This window comes from Squalius cephalus (assembly GCF_949319135.1).
Source record: "Squalius cephalus genome assembly, chromosome: 22".
In the NCBI taxonomy this organism is placed as follows: Eukaryota; Metazoa; Chordata; class Actinopteri; order Cypriniformes; family Leuciscidae; genus Squalius; species Squalius cephalus.
In genome coordinates, this window is record NC_137143.1 from 28,160,488 (window position 1) to 28,180,226 (window position 19,739).

Sequence of the window (19,739 nt, forward strand, 5' to 3'; positions counted from 1 at the left end):
AAATAAAATCTTGACGCTTCAAAATGGACCCAAAACACTCCATTCAACGCATGCATTATATTACAAATCTTTAAAAGTTGTACAACAGATTTGTGTGAGAAAGAGACCACTGAAAATGTTCACGTTCACCCCTAGCTCTTTATGAGAGAAGTAGAGACTAGTGAATGAATCATTCTTTTGAGTCTGATCTTTTCAATGAATCAGTTGATTCAGTTCACAAAGCGAAATGATTCATTCACACCTGTGAAAACATTTATAATATAAACTTTAGAATATACATGAATATTTATAGTTATATTTGACTAATATGAATTTGTATTATTATTAATAATAATAATAATATACAAATAAATTAATATTAATCATTTTAATATTTTTATAATAGTTCCATATGGAAACTTTTTAGAATATGTTTTAGAATATACATGAATATTGACAGTTATACTTAACAAATATTAATTATTATCATTATAAATAATATCAACATTAAAATTTGTATTAATATTGTTATAATTAGTGCTGTCAAATCCATTAATCGTGATTAATGGCATCTAACATAAAATCTTGTTTATATTATATGTGTAAATATATATATTCAAACTCAAAATATGTGCTAGATCAATAGATATCATGTCACACATAAACACACAGACATTCTCCCTACCGTTTCATTCTTGGTGCTAAACACAGGCATGGCCACTGTGGTTATCGGGTTTGGACCTTTAGTCTCCCCAAGCTGCTGACAGACCAACAGAAGACTTTCAGATTTAAATTACATGAACATCTGAGAAAAATGCATCCAATAAAGATTCTGAATGGACATTGATCGCCACAGCCGGTTCATAAGCTCACATTGTGCTGTCCTACTGGCCTTCAGATCAAGGAAGTTGCTGCGACATGAAATATTCAAACCAACGTTTTGATAAATGGCCGTGCGAGGTGTAGACAAGTGAAGGGTGATCTGGTGAAGATGGTTCATCTCTGTAGCTGAACTGTAAGCTCAGCTGCGGGCACGATGAGGGCTGACATGATTTAACGCATGAGCTCGCTGAAACTAGGTCTGCTATTCCCCCACCTCACCCTTATGTGTGTGTGTCCATTATGCATGTTTTACAGTAGCCCTTAAGAGGATACGTGAATGCAGTTGTTTGTGAAAGAGGAAAACAGACAGAAAAGAAAAAGTAAATATCCCATTCTTATTTGGCATCTTTGTTTTGTTTTCCAGTAAAAAAACGAAAAACTAAATATTAAATTCACTTTCTCACCCTCATGTCATTCCAAACCTGTATGACTGTAAGAGGAACAATGAAATACAATGAAGCTAATGAGAGCGAATGAGGACTTGAGCTCCAAAAATAGCAAAAAAACAGCATTAAAGGATCATAAAAGTGGTCCATACGGCTATATTAAAAGTCTTCTGACATGAAATTTTAATACTTTTTCACTGAATATATTCTCCTCTGTCATAGTTATCAAATCTCATTTCTGTTTGTGTACATTCAAATGTGCGTCAAAACGTCTCGTCGGGTTTGACATCGATGACGTGAAATGTCAATCTTCAAATCCGTCTCGTGTGTCTTGTAACCAATCAAATCCATGACATCAAACCTGGTGTGACATGTTTTGATGTGATTTATTCAAATAGTATGATGTGAGTGCAAATGAGTTTTGAGAGATATGTCAGAAGCGAAAGATTCCCAGTGAACAACAATGAAAGTATTTCAAAAATTATATTTTTAGACTTCTGTTGAAAAGTTTAGGGTTGGTAAGATGAAATAAGTGTCTTATGCTCACTAAGGCTGCATTAATTCGATTAAAAATACAATAAAAACAGTAATATTGTGAAAAATTATTTTCTTTTTTTATTGTCTTTACTGTGACTTTTGATCAATTTAATTAATCCTCGCTGAATAAAAGTATGAATTTATATATTTTTTTTTTAAATCTTACTGACCCCAAACTTTGGAACGGAAAAGTAAATTATATTTACATTTACATAAAAAGCTATCACATGACAGAAGACTTGGAATATAGTTGTATGGACCACTTTTATAGTGATTTTGTTTTTTTGGTGCTCGACAGCCCCAGTCCCCTTTCACTTTCATTGTAAGGAAAATATTTGTGAGGACATTCTGTAAAACAATTCCTTTTCAGTTCAACTACAACAAAATAAAGAAATTCAAATGGGCTTGGAATGAATTCAGAGGGTAAATGATGACATTTTTGGGTGACAATTGAATTTTTGGGTGAACTATTCCTTTAAATCGTGTTTTCAGAATGTAACTTTACTCATCATTGGTCTTGTTCCACTGGCAGATTGGCAGGTTTGTTTCTAAAACAACACAAATCTCCCTCAGTCCCACTGAAGAGGTCTTTAAAGTCTCTTATTCTGTCTCACATTCGGGAGCTCAAATAAAAATCCCCTCAGTTTGAGTTTTGTCCAACATTTGTTCAGTCTGGTTGGCGTCGTGCAGAACACTGAAGGTGTATCCTGCAGGAGCCAAATTGAAATCTGTGAATTAACCTTGTGCTTCCCCCTTCCTCTCCTGCCCCCCTCTTCCCTTCTCTCTTTCTCCCAGTCTTTGCCTCTCTCACCCCCTCTACTCCAATGTCAGTTTTATTACGGCTTTAGGAGATAAAAGCCAATGATCCACAAAATGATGAATGGGGTGTCTCAGTGGCCAAGATACAGCAACACACACTCCGGAGAACAATTCCCAACACCCTACGCCTATGCCTGTGTGTGTGACAGAGGAGGGTGTCAAAGACATCGGGTGGGTGCGAACACTTGCACTTGCACTGTGTGTGTGTGTGTGTGCGAGTGTGTGTGTGTGTGTGTGTATATGAGTCTGTCTTATCGGAAATGGAATGGCACAGCGGTCGGTGTTGCGGTTCTCGAGTGAAGCCAAACTCTATCTCTGACCACATCTCGCCCTCACTCGTTTTTTATCTTACGCTCTCTCACACTGCGTTCCCCTGTAGCACTCTGCACCACATCCATGTTCAAGAACTAATAAAACGTTTCAGATTCCAGAAACGGAATACTGAAAGCAAATTACAATGAGGAAATGCTGCAAGACACCAGTGACAGAATGGACACAAACAGGCTCTGTTCCAAAACCTAGTCAGCTGCCTTGCTGACTACAGTCTACATAGGCAGCATTCTAACTGAGTGACCGATTTGGAACATTCTACGCCATATGTCAAACAAATAGTGCTAAAAAGCGCAAGCACAAACTCTAATGAGCATAAATATAAAAAAAATTGCATAAAATTAATATTGAAAAAAAAAAAACAGTCCCATTTTAAACAGTTTGAACTATTTTGAACTATAGTGATGCTTTTCAGTATTGAATGAATTACACACACACACACACACACACACACACATATATACTGTGTATATATACAAAAGCTGTCATTGGGATGGAACTCTTTCAAAAAGTGCTAATATGTACAATTTAGGAACTAATATTTACCATTTCGGTCTTTATATTACTTTATATTAGGTCTTTACATACTAATAAAGTACATTTAGGTATTAATTTTTACCTTTAGGTATTAATATGTACACTTTAGCTACTAATATATTCCATTTAGGTACTAATATGTACCTTTAGATATTAATATGTACCATTTAGGAACTAATATGTACATTTAGATTTTAATATGTACCTTTAGGTATTAGTACGTACAATTTAGGTATTAATGTGTACTATTTAGGTACTCCATGTTGTGCGCGCCCTTAAAATGCTGCCTCCGTAGGGAGCTCGCTAGGTTTCGGAACAGAGCCACAGAGACACCGGTTACGACTGTTACCTTGTGCGCCTGCGCGAGCTATAGGGACACAGGGAGAAAAATAATACGTGTCATTGACATGTGCTCACGTCTACACACATACAAGAGACACACTGCACGGTGTGTGACCTGATCTCGTTCTCGTAGTGCTCACTGAATGGAAGAGTGTCTTGATGAGACCTTCAGGGAGTTAACGGAGCTACTAATGAGCAACTGAGTTGCATTTTATGAGGGAGAATGATTGTAGAAAACACATACATTTAGTAGAGAAAATACTAGATTTTTTAGACAGCAAACCCTTTACAAAAATGTACCATAGTGACATTTGTTCCTGACAAAATTCCATAGTTACTAGAGTTGTTTTTTAAATAAATAATAATACGGGATGTTCCTAAAACAATGTGACGTTTCTTGAGAGTCTTTATTGTATTTTGATGAATGAGGTGATTTAGAAATAAAAGTTTTATTTTTGCAGAAGCTGTAGTTCACATTGTACATTTTTGTAAGGGATACAGATGCTGTACACTAACACTGTGATTAATTATACTTACTGCGCTGTCCACATAGGCTTCAGTCCACACTGTGTCATGTTCATGGTCGATAACCTTAGGTCTGCTCATCACATGCAAATACCGCATCACGTTTTCCTGAACATCAGCCAGAGTGGAGATCTGACTAAAATAACCTGCACAACACACAATCCACAGCAGATTTTAATGACTCTCTGAACTCTGAACATATAGACATGTGTGTGTGTGTGTATATATATATATGGTTTCCACAAAAATATTTTTTAACATTGATAATAATAAGAAATGTTTCTTGAGCAGCAAATCGGCATATTAGAATTATTTCTGAAGGATCATGTGACACTGAAGAAAGAAAATTTAGATTTTCCATCACAGGAATAAATTACATTTAAAATATATTACATTGGGAAACTTAAAATAAATTGTAATAAAATTACACAATATTTTTTTATCAAATAAATGAAGTCTTGGTGAGCAAAAGAGACTTCCTTCAAAAACTTGTATTTGTACATTTTGTCTAAGTGCATTTTGGAATCACTTTCTATAAAGCCTGTAAATGTAGTGCATTTTTACAGATTTTCTTACTGTAATACATTCTTAAAAGTATTCATAATGTTTTAAAATACAATGTTATAATCTTTTGTTCCTATTCAGAAGTCATTCTAATGCCCATTATAATATATTATAATTATAATGCTTATTTATTCATTGTTTTTATCCATTTAAAGAGTGTAAGGCTATTATATATATACAGAATTTGAATTCAGAAAAAAATTCTGGGCTTTTGAATAACAATGATGTTAGTGCTATAATACATTGCATTATTTAAATATATAGCCTTGAATCTTTTGAATATTTAGGAATTATAATAGAAACAGAACATATTCATACATACTTTATTAAATTAATAAGGTGTAATGATTAATAAGACAAGATACAAGCTGATCATCAGATGCCTTTCCATCCGTTTAGCTGTGTTGAAAATGTGCATGTGCTAGTGCAGAGGCTCCAGGTGCAGAGCGAGAAATTCTCAGTATGGTGTGTGTGTGTGTGAAAGCTCTCCTCATCCCGCGGCCAGTCATCCGTGGCACGGGCACATGGGAGTGATCAACGCTGTGCAGCCACGGGAGCCGAGCTGACAGGAAGAGTGATTTAGGCTCAGTTGACCCTTGACCTCTGCATGTCAGCTCCGCGAGTTGAGCCAGTTGCTGTCGCACTCCCATCAAGCACTCAACACCCGCGTGATTTCCTCCTGCCTTAAGACCAATAAACCCACAGCGCTGGCGCGCTAACTCATCGCACTCGGAAGCTGAATGGAAGCTTCCGTGCTCCAGGAAAACCCAGCCAGGATAAGTAATTAACTAATTAGCAAAAATTAAAATGGAATGTAAATCAAATTCAGCTCATCATCCCCCAAAAAATCACAAACCTTTATTAGCACACGCCATCCATTTCAGATTATCAGCAAACGCAGATTCCCGGCCAATCAGGTAGGGAAATATACGAACCTGTGGAGAAAAAGAAAAGAGTTTTATTTGTGCAATAAATAAATGTTTCAGTATTTGTATGTGAATAGTAAACATTTTTGTACTTTTTTGTATTATTGAATACTGATACACACAAAATAGCAGATGGACAGCTCCTAGAATGTAAACTTTACACATGAGTAGCTTTGAGCTTGGCAAGCTACAGATTCAACATTTTATGTACGAATACTAATGCAATCACATTGGTCTCGGTTTCTTTTCATTCCTCTGTTTGTCTTTGTTTCTCCACACTGAAAACACACATGCAGCAGATCTCTGAATTTAAATCAAAGAATCTCCTTGTTTCCCACAATGCACTTTCCCAATGTCAGGGTAAAATCTGATTACTTGATTACTCATTGGAAAACAACAGCCTTGGCGCATTTACTTAATTACACAACTGGTGTAACAAATCAGACAGGAAAATTGTTCACCATATGTTTTAAGATTCAGTTTTAAGTTTCCACGGGGGATGTGCACACGAGTACTCAGAGTGACAGCAATGACCAATGATACTGTACGATTTTAAAAACTTAAAAACATTTCACACAGTTTGAAATGCAAGTGCCTTACAACCAGTGCTATTGTAGTATTATTTATATGCTATAATAGTCTTTATAAATATTTTGAATTAGCATTTATTTTTATATTTTCAGTTTTAGCAATTTTATTATGTGTTTTGTCATTTTTATTAGTTTTTATTAATTTTTATTTCAGTTTTAGGCAACATTTCTCATTTCCATTTCATTCAGTTTTTGACTATTAGTATTTTTTCATTCAGTTCTTCATCTAATATATATATTTTTTAATTTATTTTAGTTTTATTTCAGCTATCAAAAACGATTTGTAATAGTTTTAGTTGACAATAACAACACTGCTTACAATGTTTTATAAAATGTTTTGAAAATGCAATGTCCAGTGGTCTAAAAAAAAGCTGTAAAAATGCTTTTCATGTTAGTAGTTTCTTTGAAAACTCTTTTATAAGCATGTTTAGAGATGCCCTTGCAGCAAGATGCTAAAAAACAGCCAAATGCAACAACTTTACACATCTGATGGTGCAAAAAAAAAAAGATCTATTTAAATTAAGAAGACAGATTGACCAAAATGCACATCGTTTGATGTTTATATACATTTATTTTTATTTATTAATTTGTGCACATGAGACTGGTTTCAAAATACGGATGTGTAAACTCAACCATTCCTCTCGATGTTCCTTCCTCCTCTCACTAAATTTTTCTCCCTCTCCCTCCCTTCTTTTACCCTCCATCCCTCTATTTCTCAGTACATTGCTCCTGTCTCCCATGTATAAATGGTTTTTGATTCCAACCAATACTGAGCGGTTACACCGCAGTGGGCCAGCGACAATTCACTCGACACACACACACACACACACACACACACACACACACACACACACACACACACACACACACACACACACACACACACACACACACACACACACACACACACACACACACACACACACACACACACACACACACACACACACCCTTCTGCAGGCTGTAAAAACGCATTCCTCCTCCTGCCGATTAGGACATGAGATGCAGACTTGCAGATGCAGACACACACAACCAATCCAGGCCAGGAATGTTCGCTTAACATGTTCACCTGAATGCCGAATGCTTTATGAACACGTCTGGTAGTGCAAATCATGCGGCAGTCGGCAAACACTGGTTCGCAGGGTCAATCGGGCGACTGATTCAGCACCGCTAAAGGGCAGGTACATGTGCAAACCCTCCAAATTTTGTTTATTCAACACATTCCCCCCATGTTTGAAGAGTGTGTCAAATAAGCTGGTGCTGTCAGCAATTCAATATACATCAACACACTTTTCCAGACAACCACCGCAGCTAAATACAATTCCTCAAAATGTCAAAACGCTCTCAAAAGGGAATTTTACACTTGTGCTGGGGTGAAAAAAGCAATCATAACTAAATCTATAAAGTAAGAGAAGAGAAAACACACTGTACTTAGGCAGGAAAAGAACCAATATACTTGAAAGAAATTTGAAAATGCATCTCATTTAGGATTTAATTATAAATTAAACATTCATGCTTTTATGCTTGTTTGATGCTTTTAAACTGAAAATGGAGTTGCTATGCATTAAAACCCTCCTTTTTAATAATCTTATATCTTACCTTTCGCTCAGGCCAGTTATATTTGGCAAAAACATCATCATACATTTCAGTGGCTCCATCCGTTATCAGCATGATCGCCTGACTACATGAACTTCCACGGCCGGTCTGATTAATCTGCACAGTGAGAGGGAGAGATAAAGAGACATGAGAGAGAGAAACTTTTCACTTTGAGAAGGAGAATTCAGAATAAACACAATCAATTTGCCTTAATAAGATTCACAGATAAAACAAAAATTTAACAACAGAATCTATTTTAGTGGGGAGAAAAAAAACAAGAGAAGCAAACAGGAAATTGTCTTCAGTACATTATCAGGCTGATAATGATACTGTGTTTATGCTGTATGATAAAATGGTTCTGGTCCTGGATGCTGATTGGTCGATCTCAAGAGTAAATAGCTACTACATATAAATAGTTAACTACATTTTTCAGCATAATAGTAACAGCAGCTTAACTGTGGACACAAAATAGCACAGCCTCTCATACTTTATTGTTTAATTATGCTCTGATTACATTGTTTGTATACAGTATTTTTGGGATCACTGTAAAGGCTACAATGCATCAACCTTATTAGGGAAGCATTGCATGTTTTGATCAAATCTTTGCAATAAGCGAGACATAAAATAATATCACTCTTAGCGTTATACATGCAGTCAGGTCCAAAAGCAATTTTTTTTTATTACATTATTTTATTACACTATTAAAATAGCTGTTTTCTATTGTAATATATTGTTATATAAAACGTAATTTATTCCTGTTGTCAAAGCTGAATTTTCAGCATCATTGCTCCAGTCTTCAGTGTCATGTGATCACATGAAACATTTATTATTATTTCCAATACTGAAATATATTTGTGTGGAAACGGTGATACATTTTTGTTAAGGATTCTATGATGAATTGAAAGTTCAAAAGAACAGCATTTATTTGAAATATAAATCTTTTGTATTATAAATGTCTTTACTATCACTCCTGATCAATTTAATGTCCTTGCTGAATAAAAATATTAATTTATTTTACAAAAAAAAAACTGACCTCAAACTTTTGAACAGTATTGTATAATGTATTAACTTATATTGACAGGAACAAAACCTGATGATCATGTTTTCCAGCATGATTTGAGTTTATTTCCAGATTAAAAAGGGATTTTATTTCCTAAATTTTCAGACTTTTGGAGTTTCAGCTGATCGATTAAACTAATTATCGTTCTCGCTGCTTTACAGCAGAATTAAATTCTGTTTGCATCATTGATCATTATTTACCTGTTTAACATTGTAAAGCTGCTTTCAAACAAACTGTATTGTATAAAGCGCTGTATAAATCAAGGTGACTTGACGTGACAGAGGAACTAAGCAGAATACTACATAGTATCTCATAAGCCCTATTCGCACGGGATAAGTATTACCTGGTGACCTCTAGTCATTTGTAATAATTGCGGAGGTTGTCTGCGTTCTTAATCCCGTGTGAATAGGCCATGTCTGTCATTTGTAAAGTAAAAATTCCCCCGCAAATGACCTACCATATTTCACCGAACACCGAGGTCCTGTGATAATATTAGTCACGGCATCTATATATCTAATATTGGCATCTCTGTGATTTGGCACGGTCGAATATAATTTTTTCAAGGTTTTTGTTTCCTGTGCGCCTTTTTATCCATCTTTCGCAAAGACACACTCCATGTGTTTTGATAGTATTTTGGGTGCTGTGTCATATCGCTATACACCAACTATACAATTTGCAGAAAGAGAAAGCTGAAAACCATCAGAAGAGCAGAAACAAAAAGAATGATTAGATGGAGATGAATGACTAGCAGCATGCGGTAACATTCTTCTGTTTATGATATTTCATACAGATAGACCTATAACGACAAGACATTTCCAAGCAAAAGCCTATTGACATCATATCCGGGAGATAAGTCAGTAAATTCAAGTAAATCACAGGCTTCGCTTATCCCGTGCGAATGCGCCACACGAGACGTTTTACTGCTTATACAACCTGCATTATGGGTGATAATCAGGCTTTTGTGTTCTCTAATGTAGTCTTTACACCAAGCGAACTTTACTGTGGTGCAGTGAATGATGTCATTCCAAAAGTCAAAGACTGCTGCATCTATTTTTTTTATTTTACTTTCAACCAATCAGGCACAAACACAGCATGTGGTCGTTTAAAGGGGCCGGACTCTGGGTTTTACGATTACCATATTAATGGACTGGGTCTAATGAATGTGACAAATACAGATACAACCCCATTCCTCCTTTCTGTCTCTCTGTTTCTCCCCTCTCTGCTCTTTCCGCAAGACTAGTGGTCTGAGAAAAGAGAGATAAAGGGCGCAACTGGACCGACTTTGAGTGCTATCTCGTCTGCAATTGCCTTCTCTTTTATCAGCTTATTAATCAGCGCTGCCAATTACCACAATTAATCACAGGGAGAGATAGAGGTGTCTCGAGGAGGGGCCAGAACAGCGAGACAAAATGCAGGCTCACACACGCAAACACACACACTTGTGTAGGAGCAGAACGAAAGGGTTGTCATGATACCGGACCTCTGTAATCTCAGGGTTTTGGTAATCTTCACTCACCTCATTTAAGATAGTGAAAGCCTCACTCAGTGCATTGCCCAGGAGTCCGATTCCTTTGGCGAATAACTTGTCCAGATGCTCTTTAAAGTGCTGATGAATAAGAACAAGAGAAATGGCTTTCAGATATGGTTTAGGAGTCCTAATTTCACTGAAAATTAAGTAATTACAGCCAGCAAGTGTGTGCCATTGTTTAATAAAAGAAAGACATACATCCTTATTAGTACTGTCAGCTTGAACGAGAGTGCCGTTTAGACAGGACTCCACATAACGGATCTCTTGGTTGTACTGGAAACACAAGATGTATTAGACACAGTGGGCATTAATTAAACAAAGCTTTCAAATTAATTGATATCCTAAAGGGTAATAATTATTCCACTCATAGATATTAAATCAAAAAAAAAAATATTATGACAGTGTATAAAAATGTCTAAAAAAAATTCATTTTAATTTTAATGCTAACATGATTCATTACATTAATTACTTTATAAAAGTTTCTTTATAAATGTCGGTCAGGTTTTTTTTAAATGTTTTTGAAAGAAGTCTCTTCTACTCACCAAGGTTGCATTTATTTGATCAAAAATACAGTAAAAAAAGTAATATACTGAAATATTTTTTACAATTTAAAATAACTGTTTTCTATTTCAATATATTTTAAAATGTATTTATTTCTGCAATGGCAAAGCTGAATTTTCAGAAATCTTTCTAATATGCTGATCTGGTGCTCATCAAATCATTTCTTATGACTATCAATGTTAAAAACTGTTCATATTTTTGTGGAAACCGTGAGAATTTTTTTTTGTAAAAACTATTAATTATTAATTTTTATTAATTACAAAAACAGCAATCTTACTTTTGAACTGTAGTGTATATGACATATATAAAATAGAATAATATAAAATAAATTATATTATTTAAAAAAATATATGATTTTATAAAAATATGCCATGTAAAATAATTTATGTTTTGACATTTCTCTTAGCAAACCATGTTAGATTAAGTTTCTCGCAGCCACTCATCTAGAATCAATTTGTACATTTCTTAAGGTTTAGAAACTGATCCTAGACCAGCTGCATTATCCTAGAGCAGCATGATATCGGAATTATACTGTATCTATATTCATAAAAACACATCATGCCTTTGGAGAAGAAGGATAATGCTCGGAGAAGACTACGCTTTCCCAAGCCTTACACAAGAGAGGAAACTTTCTCTGTTCGACTCACAGCAATAATGTTGAAGAAGTCATCATCCCCGAGCGTGTCCAGTATGGAAGCGACCGTCTGTCTGGCTATAGTCAATCTTAAACCCTTCATACTGCCACTGACATCCACCAGAATCACAACATCTTTAGGTGAGGTGGCCGCCTGGATGTACCTGAGACAACAATCATCACACAGAAATGTTAATGCATGAATTCACTCATAAATTATATATAAATAAACAAAAAAGTTAGGTTATACTGGAATCTATTCTTGAAAACCTTACTGATCATGCTCACCACCACAAATCAAATAAAAAGCACAAAAGAGACATTTCAAGAATCATTTAAAGCAGAAAAAAGTAGTTGATACCATTTTCTGTTCCTGCAGTCAAAAGCAATGACACCATGTTCATCAGGATGCCATTTCACACCTGAAAACACACATAGTGTAAATAATTTAATTCACAGGTTGACATGAAAGAATTTGACATTACATTGTATATGGATATTGTTGATATTGTATTTGGTATATGGTGTTTCTTCCCCTCACACACATCCTAGTGTCTCAGAACCTTTTATATATTAAAATCATGTTTCACATTTATGGTTTTATAGTTTGCAGACTCTTTAGTTAGAAATCAAATGATGGTATATCTCTGTGACTCAGCTCTTTAACCACATCTGTTTAGCACAAATAGCTAATTTATGTAAATTTGGCATAATGCTATAAGATGTAAGATGTGATTTAGTCCGCCACAGGCTTTGATTAATGGAACACATTTTCTCTATATCCTCTCTGATGGTCTGTAAAATTAAAACATTAGTGAAATCAGCCAGTTTGATCTTCATCAATTTCTGCGCAGACATAATGCAACATCACGCACCTGGGTATTGTCGGAAAAAACCTTTAGCGCTTCCAAAGTACTGCCAAATAAGGGTCGGGTCCCTTCTGAAGTTATCCACGAAAACTTTGTTCAAGGCTTCTGACCAATAGACTCCGTTAACAATGTCAGGGTCTAAAAGGGATAAAGATTGAGAAAATGAGTGAGAAAAACTGCTCAATTTATTTGAAGCATAATTTGCAATCATAGGCAAAACACAGTTCTAATTTCAACTTTAACCCTAATTTCGTTCGTCGTACAAGCCCAAAGTGGTGCAGTTATATCACCTCATCCCAGTTCCACCCCTCCTTCTGCTCCGAGTCCAACCTGACTCCATAAAAAACCTCTTGCCTTTGTCCTCAAGCACACAAAGCGACGCCATTGAAAGGCCATTACGGGCGCGCACAAAGGGACGCGGTGCATCCACCGCGCGTGAGCACCCACTGCAGCATCCACTGATCACAAAGAGAACAGCTACTTTAAGAGTGATTACTCTGTTCACAGCGCGTTCTTCGCTGGGGCATTGAGCCCTTGGCTTCGTTCATTGCGCCGTCCCCAGGTAGTTATTGACCCGTAGTGCTGCAGTGACACTGAGGAGTTCGTTCTCGGATCAGTAACTTCAGAATGACCTGAGGTGGTTGGCTATTATCACTGCTCTATGACATACTAACTTACCTCTCTCTATTTTTCACTCCGCAACGTCAGGACACCCGAGAGCTGTTTATCAGTGGCGCATTCAAAGCTATTAAACGGTCAATGAAGTTGCTCTCTCTGTTTCTCTCTTTGTTAATCTGCAAAAACAACTCATGAATGACTACATGTATGCCCTTACATGTTCAAAATGACTAACTTAGTTGGCATGAAATGAAAATGAATTTGTATGCTACCGGTAAAAGCCTTTTTAATGTTCTTGAAAGAAAGAACGTTTGTATTTATTTGATCAAAAATCTAGTAAAAACAGTAATATTGTAAAATATTATTCGAATTTTAAAGTAACAGTAAAACTGTTTTCAGCATTGATAATAGTAAAAAACACTATTGACCACCAATAATAATTCATAATAACTAAGCAGCAAAACAGCATATTTCTGATGAAGTGATACTGAAGACTGGAGTAATGATGCTGAAAATTCAGCTTTGCATCACAGAAGTAAATTACATTTAAAATCTATTCAAATAGAAAACAGGTATTTTACATTGTAATAACATTTCACAATATTACTGTTTTTACTGTATTTTTCATCAAATAAATGCAGCCTTGGTGAGCAGAAAAGACTTCTTTCAAAAACATAAAAACATTTATCGATTCCAAACTTTTGACTAGTAGTATCTAGTTTCTATATGTATCTTACTTTGAAAAATTCATAAATGCATATGTTTAGCATATGCTTATTTATTTTTTATTAGTTTTGACCTCATAATTTTTAATCCAAAAATTGGTTACGTATGACGGACTTCTCCAATCATTTAGTCTGCTTAACCTTGCCACTTTCTTACAATCGACTGAAGCTCACATTCAGATCTGCCTCTATCTAATGAAAAAGTGATGGATAGAAGTTCCCACCCTACATATTTTTCATTTCTGCAAATCTGTTTCACTCGCATGTATGTCAAAATAAGGAGGAAAATATCTGCCACTACATCCATTACATCGCAACTTTAAAGGTACACTATGAAACTTTTGACCCTCTAGCAGTTAAAACACAAAAGTGTATTTTGCAGAAGAACATTGTTTCGGCTCTGCGTGACTGTGCGGATGAACATGGTTATCCTACTGCTCATAAAACATTCACTAGGATCATTAATAGATACGGAAAGGATCATTAATAGATACGGTACTTCCTTGAAAATAAATTCCAGCACAACAACCATAATGAAATTACCCTTCACAATAGATAATGCTTTACAATAAACTCTGTTAGAGAGCTACATATGGCGATTTATCTGTTCAATAAAATACCTTACACACCATCTCTGCGTCGCTTTTACAACATTTAAAATGTCTCAGTTCTCACCATCACCGAAAAGCCAAGCCATAATTTTATTACGAGCTCTGTTGGGTTCTGTTTTTGCCAGCAGACTCTGTTCGGCATTTTATTAAAACGGTTGATTTTGAGACTTAGTGTGTTCAAAGTAAACTTTTCTTGCTCGTTGTGACAACTAACAGTCTCACACCATAAACGCATCAAAGTAGCCGGAGCAACTTTTCTCTATTTATGGATATGACGAGACATGATTTCCTGTGAAAATCATCAAAATATAAACACTTACAATAGGCTTAATGTAGTGAATCAGGGCCAGATGTACGTACATTTGCGAACGCAGCATTAATAGCGCCATGGCCAAAACGCAGAAAGCGCTTGATGTGAAACCGCAGTGTGCGTGTTATGTACCAAACCTGCAGTTCATCAGGTAATCAGCGCCTGTCCCCACCCACTATACCGTAAATTGCACGTACTTAAACGCGCAATTGAATGGGCCTCCTCCTCTCTTTCCATCATGGATCAGCCACCAAGTCAGGCAAAACAGCGAAAACAAATATTTAGCGATAACGAGGTTGATCTTCTAATTCATGAGGTAACAGCAAATTTAAACATCATACAAGGCATACCGATTAAGCTGCTTAATCTATAACGCTTAATGATTTCGTTTTCACTCCACTGAAAAAGTGTGATTCTTGTGGCAAAAATCTTTTCAGAGCGTCTCCTTAGCCTATGTCTTCGTCTTGCTCGGATTACTGCTGCCATTTCACCAGGAGGCATATGCCAGGAAACCCGCTTCCTAAGTTACACCTGCTTTTAAGAGGCGGAGAATTTTCAGTGCAAAATAGAGGCGCGTTTTTTTTGTACATAACCCGGAATACATAATTAGGCGCAGTTTACGCTTCCCCTCCCATCTCTTTATGTGACACTCCCACTTTCCCCTTGACCATCCCATGAATGCATAAGCATGACACGAAAAAGCACATTTTGCCATTTTCAGTTCCCGTGACAGGCAGTCTGCGCTTTCATCTCGGTGCGTCCCGTTCGTACATACCTCGCCATGGTTTTATGTGCACTTTGCGAAACAAACACGCCTGAAGTGGGCGCAAAAGCGTTAGTACATCTGGCCCTCAGTGTAAGACAAAAAAAGTTACATGGAGTACTTTTAAGCACTTTGCTCCTGCTGGTAGATGGCTGAACTGCAGCATTTTGTTGCACAAAACACATTTTTTGCAAGCAACATACAGTATAAATCAACAATATTTAATTATATTATAGCAGATGTTTTCAAGTCTTAATAACTCTTAAAAGAATAAAATGGAATGACATTTTTTCCATCCTGCTGCTCACGATAGTAAACAGTTTTGGGACTGTGCTGTTCTTGTACTGCCATCAACCAATCAGTGTGTCATGTTGGTTGAATCATAACCCATACATATCCTGTATGCCCAGGTTAAAAACAGGATGCATTACCTTTATTGTACATGTTGGTTGGCACCTGCACCACGCTGAGGCTGAGGTTGACGGATAGGTTACTAAAATGATCGTTGGGTTCCAGGAGGAACTCTCCTCCCAGCTCCACGCTGTTCCCATCTTCATCCACCTCGTTTATCAGCACTGCGTTGAAATACTCGTACTGCAGGAAGAAAAATGAGCAAAACAAGTCTATATAGAGGTGTCAGGCTTGAAAAAAGAAAATGTGAATGAAAAAGTAACCATTTTATTTTAGTTGATAATACTGCAATATTCATTCTATGGTGTAACAGCACTTGAACTTTCAAAAGTTTGAAGTCTGTAAGATTTTTTTAAAAGAACTTTCATTCATCAAAGACACAATACACTGATAAAAAAAAAAAAAAATGACAGGAAAGACATTTATAATGTTACCAAAGATTTCTATTTCAAATAAATGCTGTTCTCTAGAACTTTCTATTCATCAAAGTATACTGAAAAAATTTTTTTCAACATTGATAATAATAAGAAATATTTCTTGAGCACCAAATCAGCATATTAGTATTATTTCTGTGACTAAAGACTGGAGTAAAATTCAGCTTTGTCATCACAGTAATAAATTACATTTTAAAATATATTAAAACACGAAACAATTAGTTAAAATTTTAATAATGTTTCATAATATTGCTGTTTTTACTGCATTTTAGGTCAAATAAATGGTGAGCATAAAAGACTTCCTTCCCCAAACCTTTGAACGATAGTATGTCAAAGATTATTTTTTTTAAACAACCTATAAGATTGATCAGACACTTAACTAAGAACGCAGTTATGTTTAATTTAAGTATCAACTTTGGCTCAGATGTTTCTCCAGAAAAGTTAATAGTAATTTCTGAGTTTTTGGATGCAGACTTCGTCAAATCTGAGCACAGTTTGAGACACTATTGATATCTGAAACTCTAGAGGAGTGTGAGTTTACATGTGAGATTAACAGGGTCTTTCACTCAGACAAAAAACTACAGAATGTTCAGCAAAAGTCTCTGTTTAATGGAGACATTAAACATTCCTGATTTCTCTTTCCAACATGAAAACAGTCAGGTATGCTTAACCATTTAGACTAAACCATTAAGGCCCGGTTTCACAGACAGGGCTTAGACTAAGCCAGGATTAGGCCTTAGTTCAATTAGGGCATTTAAATAGCTTTTATAAACGTCCCTTCGAAAAAAAAGACACATATATTAAGATATGTCAGTGCGAGTTGCTTTCAGTTAAGACAGCTCAAACATGCATTTTAGTCTGGGACTAGGCTTAAGCCTTGTCTGTGAAACCGGGGGTATAAATGTTAGTTTACGAACTGCATGCGCACACACACACTCTATAGATACAACATTTCATGCTTGCGCCCCAGACGAACTATAAAGGATATCGGGCAAAGAACATTTAGTTTGTGTCCAGAGGGCATGCGTGATTAAACTACCTCTCACTTTACTGGACCAAAGGTCATTCTGTGAAAAGAGGCTATCTATCTGTTAGGTGAGTGTACTTGATAACACCTTTGTGTTTACTATTAAGCGGTTTGTGTATGTGTGTGTGCACTTGGCTTCAGTTCCTGTTGGGGGGGGGGGGGGGGGGGGCATCACTTCAGAGCTCAGCAATGACAGCTCATACCACGGCTGGGCGCTCCGGTGATACACCCCTGGAGGGGCGGAGGGGGAGCGGAGTCGAGAGGAGCGTAGCGAGGCAGAGGAGAAACGCTCCACACTCAGCGTTTCTGACAGCACTGCGACAAGCTTTTGAGGGTTATCAACAAACAGCAGGAGCAGGTGCTTGCACACCCCAACGAGTCCTGGTCCCAGTGGGTCCCAGTGAATCAGAGCTCCTCATTCAAAGAGTCACGGTCAGAACTGTTTCATCCAGACCTTTATAGACATTCACTCTCGGCCAGACCATTTATTGAAAGATGAGTTTTTATATACTCACACTGAGGCACTAAAATAATTCGATTACAACGCTTAAATAACATAACATTATTTTCATTTGATGCATTTTTTATTTTGATGCATTTTTTATGCAATGCATTACTCTTTTTATTTTTATGTTTATTCCTGTAGTAAATCTCTTAAAAATTTATAAAAAATTAATAAATCATACTTGCAATTACTAATTGATTGAACAAATAATATATATATATATTTTTATTTTTTTTACATTTGTAATTAATTGCATTACTATTTTTATAATTATATTTATTTCCTGAAAAAAAAATTCAATTGCATTTTTGTCTTCACAAAAAAAATCACAAAAATGTATTCTTTTAATAGATTATTCTTACAATTACTGATCAATTTACATTGTTATATACACAAAAAACACAAATTAAAATGTCTAAGTTAATGAGAGTATAAAATGGATTAAAGTGTTAGAATAAAGAGTGTGTATCTCTAAAATAAACATCCTTCAATTCAGCCAAAAGGTTTTTGTTATAAAAAACAACATACAGAAATATAGAGGGTACAAAACCGACTCTTTCACTACAATTAGTTGTGTGAATAAAAAAAAAAAGACACAGTTTATGAATTACTGGAAATGTATTTCTACGTACAAGAGAGTGAGTGCATGAATTCATTACTGAGGGGGGATACCATTATTTTAAACGTATTTTGCTTCAGTGAATTTTCCATTTGTCCCTGAATAGCGCAGCCAACGTGGAGTCATTTATCTTAGTCGAAGTGCGGAGGCCGGAGCGAGGGGAGGGCTTTCCGGCACATAAATATATATATAAATATAATTCACTTCAAGAACTAAGCTGGAGGTCATGTACAGGATATTTGCATAAAGCAGGGCTACAAGATTATGGCAAGGAGAGCAGGGGCTTTATTAAAATATCACTTAAGATTATATTCTAAAGAACACAATAGAATATATGAAATATTCATGAAAATAGAAGCATTTTAAAAATTAATATGCATGTAATTTTTGTGCATTTAGAGCGCATTAGAGTGATTGGTTTTTTTGAGAACTGTCCATGGTTCTGAAATCTTCCCATGTAATACAGCAAAAACATTCAAGTGTACAAACTCTCTCACCTGTAGGTCAGGGTTCTCCTCATGCTGAAGATGAGCTTCCTCCGCCGCTTCTACAAGCCTCTACACATGAGTGACATGACACAGACAACAGCAGAAACTTAGAAGAGATGATTGATGATTGAACACAAACTTGTTCTTGATGAGCAACATGAGCTACTGTAGATTTCAAAGATGCAGACATTTGTGAAAATAGCCTCTAGCTACATGTAGAAGGCATTTTATAACTTCATTTTATAATTTCACAACATCATTAACAAATGTATTACATTTTATAATGTTTATCAGATTATAAGTTAATGTACTTTCAGAATGCATTTGATTCATATGGAGGGGGGTGGGGGTTGACTTTCAATAACTAACTGACCCTGAGGAACATTCACAGATGTAAAACTTGACAGTCACAATGATTTATTTATGAAATTAATTGTATAAGGTGACCTCTTTAAAGCAGTAATATAACGTTTAGTTTACCTGCAGCTTGCAAACAGGTTGTATTTCACATGGTGCCTTGTTCCCTTGCGGCAACACACATGTGTGTGTGTGCGTGTGTGCAC

The 19,739-nt window shown here is 35.9% G+C and overlaps 1 protein-coding gene across 1 annotated transcript in view; it reads right to left on the minus strand.

The window, feature by feature from the left end:
- cacna2d3 (calcium channel, voltage dependent, alpha2/delta subunit 3) overlaps nucleotides 1-19,739 on the minus strand; it is a 49,306-nt gene that overhangs the window by 16,485 nt on the left and 13,082 nt on the right. Inside the window, exons 3-14 of the mRNA XM_079857972.1 lie at nucleotides 19,186-19,245; nucleotides 16,124-16,286; nucleotides 12,672-12,803; nucleotides 12,158-12,218; nucleotides 11,810-11,960; nucleotides 10,800-10,874; nucleotides 10,590-10,679; nucleotides 8,017-8,130; nucleotides 5,758-5,836; nucleotides 4,350-4,483; nucleotides 3,820-3,837; nucleotides 665-736 (exon numbers count right to left, since the gene is read on the minus strand). Of these exons, the coding sequence (XP_079714098.1) occupies nucleotides 665-736; nucleotides 3,820-3,837; nucleotides 4,350-4,483; nucleotides 5,758-5,836; nucleotides 8,017-8,130; nucleotides 10,590-10,679; nucleotides 10,800-10,874; nucleotides 11,810-11,960; nucleotides 12,158-12,218; nucleotides 12,672-12,803; nucleotides 16,124-16,286; nucleotides 19,186-19,245 (1,149 nt within the window). The remainder of the gene's footprint in view (nucleotides 1-664; nucleotides 737-3,819; nucleotides 3,838-4,349; nucleotides 4,484-5,757; nucleotides 5,837-8,016; nucleotides 8,131-10,589; nucleotides 10,680-10,799; nucleotides 10,875-11,809; nucleotides 11,961-12,157; nucleotides 12,219-12,671; nucleotides 12,804-16,123; nucleotides 16,287-19,185; nucleotides 19,246-19,739) is intronic.